The sequence below is a fragment of the Eublepharis macularius genome, chromosome 5 (assembly GCF_028583425.1).
Source record: "Eublepharis macularius isolate TG4126 chromosome 5, MPM_Emac_v1.0, whole genome shotgun sequence".
In the NCBI taxonomy this organism is placed as follows: domain Eukaryota; kingdom Metazoa; phylum Chordata; class Lepidosauria; order Squamata; family Eublepharidae; genus Eublepharis; species Eublepharis macularius.
The window spans coordinates 170,321,163-170,328,312 of NC_072794.1; the positions used below are offsets into that span (position 1 = coordinate 170,321,163).

The 7,150-nt window shown below is 52.2% G+C and overlaps 1 protein-coding gene across 1 annotated transcript; it reads left to right on the forward strand.

Moving 5' to 3' along the window:
* Window positions 1-400: 400 nt before the first annotated feature.
* Window positions 401-6,038, forward strand: C5H20orf202 (chromosome 5 C20orf202 homolog). Its single transcript, XM_054981442.1, has 2 exons — window positions 401-541; window positions 4,752-6,038. The coding sequence occupies exons 1-2, from the start codon at window positions 476-478 to the stop codon at window positions 4,971-4,973; spliced, it is 288 nt and encodes a 95-aa protein (XP_054837417.1). The 5' UTR covers window positions 401-475; the 3' UTR covers window positions 4,974-6,038.
* The last annotated feature ends 1,112 nt before the right edge of the window (window positions 6,039-7,150 follow it).

Genomic DNA, 7,150 nt, shown 5'->3' on the forward strand with positions numbered 1-7,150 from the left:
TCCAGGAATTCCCCCGACCCGGAGTTGGCAACCGCACGGGCAACGCTCCTTCCTCCTCTCCCATTGGCTGGCGCGCCTCTTCTCGAGCCGGTTCCGGCCGCTGACCTCTCCTTGGCTGGGCGCCTCTTGTTTGTGACCCAGGCCTCTGCAGGCAGCGCCGGATCGGGTGTCGCTTGGCGTGGCTCGGAGCTCCCTCCCGGCTCCGCTTCGAGCGCGGCAGGCGGCTGGGGGCAAAGGGGGGGGAAGGGGGAAGCGATCCCCCCCCCCCAGCCCAGCCCAGCCCAGCCCCGTTCCAAGTCACCAGTTGCTTCGCTCCGTTCCGCTGCGCAATGGAAACTGCGTAGCTGCCTGCAAAACCTGCTGATCCCTTGGAGGAAGAGGAGGAGGAAGAAGAGGCGGAGGGGGAGGCGAGCCGCTCTGCAGCGCGGGTGGCCCATGTGGCAGCCCAGCCAGCCCGCAGGGCCGCGGGCTCAGCATGCAGCCGCAGGGGGAGCAGAAACTGCCTATCGAGGAAGCGCTGCGCTGGCTGAGAAGGGAGCTGGTAAGGCAACCCCCGGGGAGCCCCTGGTGGGTGGCCGCTCCAGAGGAGCTCCCCCGGCCAAGAGCGGAGCCTCCTTTTCTGCACCCACCCCCGACCAAGCTGCCACAGCAGGGTGACAGGCAGAAGTTCACCCGGTGGGGTTTTCTGGCCAGGGGGGAGGCGGGTGGGCGGGCGCTCCAAAGGCGCACCTCTGGCCAAGAGCGGAGCCTCCTTTTCTGCACCCACCCCCGACCAAGCTGCCACAGCAGAGTGACAGGCAGAAGTTCACCCGGTGAAGTTTTCTGGCCAGGGGGGAGGCGGGTGGCTAGCCACTCCAGAGGTACTCCTCTGGCCAAGAAGGACGCCTTCTTTTCTGCACCCACCCCCGACCAAGCTGCCACAGCAGGGTGACAGGCAGAAGTTCACCCGGTGAGGTTTTTGGTGGGGGGAGGAGGGGAAATGCTTCCCTTCGCTGCTGGATTTCTGCCTGTTCAAAGGGCCTGTCCTGAGCAAATGTGGGGGAACAGACTCCCCTCTGGAGCACTGAGCCCTCTGGCTGGTGTGCCCCCCCCTCCATTTTTCTCATGCCATACTTGCAGTAGATCAAGATGGGTAGCCGTGGTAGTCTGTCTGCAGCAGTAGAAAAGAGCAACAGTCCAGTGGAACCTGTAAGACTAACAACATTTGTGGTAGGGTAGGAGCTTCCGTGAGCCACAGCTTCAGATGCCAAGAGCAGATTTGAACTTGGGACCTCCCAAGTCTAAACTAGCAGCACTCCATCCTGGCTAATACCCCAAGAATACTTATCTGAAGAAAAATCAAAAAGAGTCCAGTAGCACCTTTAAGACTAACCAATTTTATTTTATTGTAGCATAAGCTTTCGAGAATCAAGTTCTCTTCATCAGATGCCTGATCCGAACTGGTCAAATACAGAAGAGGAGGGGAGGGGAAAGAAGGGGACATATATTACAAGACGACAGGATGCAATTAGTGTGAAGGCAATCAAAACATTCCTTTGCTTGTAAATGTAAACATCTCCTTTTGGTGTGGAGTCAGTTTGCCGTGTTAGTTTGCCGCAGTGAAGGTATACAATTCCTATGTAGTATAAGCCCTCGATAACCACAGCTCTCCCTGCCAGCTGCATCTGACAAAGAGAACCGTGGTCCCCGAAAGCCCACACGTACTCAGGCTGAGATAATTGACAAACAAAGCCCACACCAGGCGTCCCTGGGCTCCCCCAGACCACGCCTCTGTAAAGGAAATCTGTTACCTGTGATAATGTGATAACCATTCATAGTCTCTATTCAGTCCCAGCTTGACAGAGTCAAATTTGCATATGAATTCCAATTCAGCAGCCTCCCGTTGGATTTTGTTTTTGAAGGGTTTCTGTTGAACCACAGCGACTTTTAAGTCTTTGGTGGAATGTCCTGGTAGATTGAAGTGTTCTCCCACTGGTTTTTGGACGTTTCCATTTCTAATGTCAGATTTGTGCCAACCTCTACGCAAAAGAATAAATGGACACAAATCTGACATTAGAAATGGAAACGTCCAAAAACCAGTGGGAGAACACTTCAATCTACCAGGACATTCCACCAAAGACTTAAAGGTCGCTGTGGTTCAACAGAAACCCTTCAAAAACAAAATCCAACGGGAGGCTGCTGAATTGGAATTCATATGCAAATTTGACTCTGTCAAGCTGGGACTGAATAGAGACTATGAATGGTTATCACATTATCACAGGTAACAGATTTCCTTTACAGAGGCGTGGTCTGGGGGAGCCCAGGGACGCCTGGTGTGGGCTTTGTTTGTCAATTATCTCAGCCTGAGTACGTGTGGGCTTTCGGGGACCACGGTTCTCTTTGTCAGATGCAGCTGGCAGGGAGAGCTGTGGTTATCGAGGGCTTATACTACATAGGAATTGTATACCTTCACTGCGGCAAACTAACACGGCAAACTGACTCCACACCAAAAGGAGATGTTTACATTTACAAGCAAAGGAATGTTTTGATTGCCTTCACACTAATTGCATCCTGTCGTCTTGTGATATATGTCCCCTTCTTTCCCCTCCCCTCCTCTTCTGTATTTGACCAGTTCGGATCAGGCATCTGATGAAGAGAACTTGATTCTCGAAAGCTTATGCTACAATAAAATAAAATTGGTTAGTCTTAAAGGTGCTACTGGACTCTTTTTGATTTTGCTACTACAGACTAACACGGCTAACTCCTCTGATACCTGAAGAAATGAGCTGTGACTCACAGAAGCTCACACCCTACTGCAAATTTTCTTAGTCTTATAGGTGCTACTGAGCTCTTGCTCTCTACCACTTGTGACACCTCCCATGAAGGGTCCATCGCATTTGCAACCTGCCTTTTCTATAGGCAACATAAAATTTAAATATATTCTTTTACCCTCACAACAACCCTGTGAAGTAGTTTAGATGGAGGGAAAAAAATGACTTGCCTCAAAGCAGCTAGTGAGCCGAGTGGAGATTAGAACCTACGTCAACAACTCCGTTCAAGGTAGTACAAGCTGGTAAGGTGTCTGGCAAGTAGGATAGGGGCATCACCTGCCACCATGAATGAAGGTCCCCAAGAAGACAGGTTGGAGACAGGTGAGCTCACCCCTGTTTTAGAGCCACATTTTGACTCATACGCCTTTTCGTGCAAGAGCTGCATGAAAACGGCGACTCAGGTCTGCTTCCCCTTTCCGTAACCAGCCTTTGAACCTTATTAGAAGCCTCCCAAAAGGTTCGCCTCTTGGCCCATCGCCGCTGGCTGTTTTCCTTTTCTACGACTGGCAAGTTTTTACTGCTTCTGCTCTGCATATGGTTGTCCCCCAGAATTTTTTTTAAAAGCCAGTTCAGCGGGTCGATTCTCCCATTTGTGCCTTGCTTTGAGCATGGGGAAAGCCCCGCTTTTGGATCTGAATGGCTCTCTCACGCCTAGTTGAAACAGTGAGGGTCAAGTTTCCCTCCTTCCTCCTTAGTATTCATAGATTTGCTCAACAGCCTGAACGCCAAGAGAGCGCTGCAGCTCAAGGTGACGCAGAGGTCACCCTGGATGACGGAAGGCAGAGGGGCAGAATTGGGGTCGTTTGTACGGCTGGCACAGAGCTCAGGAGCACAACGGTGCTTCCTTTTGGAAATAAGAGGTGCTGGGTCAGTAGAGGCCATCATGTTTGGGCGGGGGGTGTCAAAAGATAGGATAAAGATCGTGGATCTCATTAAACTGGCTTATGACTGTGCATGGCCCAGATTCGTTAACCTTTCCAATCCCCGAACAGTTTTGCCAGTAGAAATCAGGAGGGTAGGCCCTTATTAGCCCTTTCAAGAACAAAATCGGAGTATCTTTTGCTCATCTGTTTTCTTTAACAGTATGGTGGCAGGTGGGGAGGGGGGAATCCGTTTCAGCTATCAAAACCGTGTGTGAGGCAGTGTTGTGTCTCTGGAGAGACCTGGGTTCGGGTCTCTGCTTGCTGTGAACTTTGCTAGGTGACCTGGGCCAGTCACCCTCGCGCAGCCTTACCTAAGTCACAGTGTCTTCATGAGGGTGCAATGAAGGAGAAGAAGTCCTTCATGAATTAATGTGGAGTCGTGTTAAACCCCGTCTCCATGAGATATACATTGAACGTTGTTAATTGTTACCAGAGTCTCCAAGGGTTGACCTCTAGAGAAAACCCAAGGAGTAGTCTAGCATGGGGGGGCTGTGCTGAATTTTCTCAAGGTTCCTTTTTTGCAGGGAAAGGGGCTCTTTCGGGGCCAAATCTTCCAACAGTGTTTTTCCAGAATCCTCACTCACCCATTCCGTCCTGTTTGTGCAGATCAAATCTCTTGCTTTTTTCGGCTCGTACCTCTGTTTGTCTGTTCCCTTTGCTGCTCCTAGTGGTTTTTGCTTGGATGATTGTCAGCGATTGCAGATTAAACATCTCTGGAGAGGTGCAGCTGCCGCCCCCATATGCTGCATCCCCTGAGGAGAATGATTGGTTGGGTCCCGGAAGTGGTCGTTGCCTCCTTGAGAAAGGGGTGGGGGGTCACTGCTGCCTTAAAGAAGCAGCTGTGACACTTCTTCCTTGAAATCTCCCCCAGTCCCAAATGACAGCCCCTCGATGGCAGATCCTGGTGCTACTTTGCCTGTCCGGAGATCGAATTCTGCAGTGCTGCCGACCGTTAATCAAAACCAGACTGGTTACAGAGATACAAGCCCTTCTCACTTTCTCTTTTGCTTCCTTGCAGCTGGAAATGCAGCTTCAAGACCAGCAGCTACTGGAAAAGCTGTTGAAATTGCACACTGCCTTGCGGGAGTTGAAAGTGGAGTGTGCCGACTGGGAGAGTTCTGATCCGAGCCGCGATGGGTTCAGTGCAAGAGCCCGCTCCAGTTCAGAAGACATGGGTGCACCAGTCTTGCCAAGAAGCAACTTGAAATTTGGGGCAAGCAGGAGAAATTCCCTCCCGTAACAAATCTCGAGAGTCTACGGGGAAGTCATCTGTCAGTTTAAATAGCTTGGTTAGTTTTCCAGTAACATTGTGTATACCGTTGTTCTAGTGTTAGTCGTCAATAGACATGGGCACGAACCGCATTGCAAACGCAAAAAACCCACGAACTGCTGGATCGTCTGTTCGCGAACTGGCAGTTCGTGAGGGTCCATGGCCAATGAACGAGTATTCGTAACAAGCCTGGTTCGTTGCGTTCATCCGCAGTTCGTGAAGCCAGAGAGTCAGGCACCATCAATCAATTCCCTTGGAAACGGAGGCAGGAGACTGCCTGAACTCTGTCTGCAGTCCTTCTGTCGCCCTGGAAACCCGAATCGGCAAACCCTGATAGGCAGCTCTGACGGCCAACCACAGACCTACTTTTCTCAGTGAGACCTCGGTTTATAAAAGGGCACTGTGCTCCCGACTCTGGCTTTCACTTTCAGCAAGCAGTGGAGTGGGACAGAGCTGTTGCTTGCTACTTGCTAGCCTTTGGGGAGAGAGACAGAGAGAGTATAATTGAGCTGGGATTTTTGGGATAGGGATCTATCTCTGGTGCCAGGGCTGCTGCCAGGCTCTGGGGCCAAGCTCAGTGGGCACCTCGGCTGAGGGCTCGCAGTATTAATAGTGCCTGATCTGGTCAGGTCTCTGGGAGTGCTGGGCCAGGGCTTTCCGTGAAGGCAGGAACGTGGGTGCTGTCTGCTGCTGGTGGCCTTGGGCACAAGGGGCAGCTCAGAAGCAGTTGCTGTCCCTTCTGGGCAGGGGGGAACAGGTCCCGCGACTCCCGACCTTTCCGCGAAGGCAGGAAGGTAGGGGATGGGGAGGCAGGCCCACACGTAGGCACCTACCTGTCTGGCCACAATCCCCTTTCCTAGGGGAAATGATGCCTCCCCCCAAGGGGGGGGGAAGCATTCTCCTCCACCTCGACGGCCAGCACGTGAGCCTCCGCTTCTACACCTTCGCGGTGGGCCCCACCTCCCACCCTTGGTTCTTCCAACTTTCCAAAGACAGGGTAACGCAGATATTAATGCGATCCACCTGTCTACTCATTATCCCTGAACATGGGGTCTTATTTATTTATTTTATTTATAAAATAAATAAAATAAAATAAACATGGGGTCTGTCTCTCCTGTCAATCCAATACAGGTATTCCATGTATCCATGCATCCCTCTATCCTATACACCCATCCCATACAGCTATGCCCCTGTCTATAGAGAAACCTATCTACCCCATGTACCTAAACATCCAATGCTCCATGTCCAGCCGGTGTGTTTGTGTGGCGCAACGCAAGGTGTGGACAACAGCATTGGCTCCAATACCACAATGTCCCCATCTGGTGGAGGTATGTATTGTCGAAGGCTTTCACGGCCGGAGAACGATGGTTGTTGTGGATTTTCCGGGCTGTATAGCCGTGGTCTTGGCATTGTAGTTCCTGACGTTTCGCCAGCAGCTGTGACTGGCATCTTCAGAGGTGTAGCACCAAAAGACAGAGATCTCTCAGTGTCACAACTCTGAAGATGCCAGCCACAGCTGCTGGCGAAACGTCAGGAACTACAATGCCAAGACCACAGCAATACAGCCCGGAAAACCCACAACAACCATGGTGGAGGTATGTTGGTGTCCCTGAACATCCAGGGTGTGTGTTTGTGTGTGCAAGGGCTCCGCGTACGCCATCATGTCTTGATGGGGGGGGGGTTCTTTGCAGACTGTTGCTGGGTCATTTGGTTATGCGGTGGTCGCCAACATGACCCACCATTATACCTTGGTGGGAAGTAGCCTCTGGGAGGCCTGGCGGGCGGGCATATGGAGGTGCCACCAGCGAGTGGCCGTACCCCCTGCCTTCTAGAGGGGAGGCGGCTCGTCACCGCCTCCCCCTGCCCGCCAGGCCCGGTGGCCGCCGACATCACCCACCTTCCATCTTGCACCAGGATAAATGCTCGTTCCTCTGAGGCTTAGCAGGCGGGCACATGGGGGGGTCTCCGCCCGCTAGGGTCATCTAGTCCACCCCCTGCACAATGCAGGAAATTCACAACTCTCTCCCCTTTTATATTTGTATGAAGGAAGATGGGAAAGGAGAAAGGGCTGGGGGATCCATATAGATGGGGATACAGTCCCAAGGAGAGCGCAGAAAGCTTCCCTCCACTGAACAGCAGGATTTGAG

Bases quoted from the DNA above. Each gene is read 5' to 3' on its own strand.
- C5H20orf202 (XM_054981442.1), top strand. From the start codon at position 476: ATGCAGCCGCAGGGGGAGCAGAAACTGCCTATCGAGGAAGCGCTGCGC. The intron at 542-4,751 runs GTAAGGCAACCC...GCTTCCTTGCAG, and splicing joins GCTGGCTGAGAAGGGAGCTG to CTGGAAATGCAGCTTCAAGA.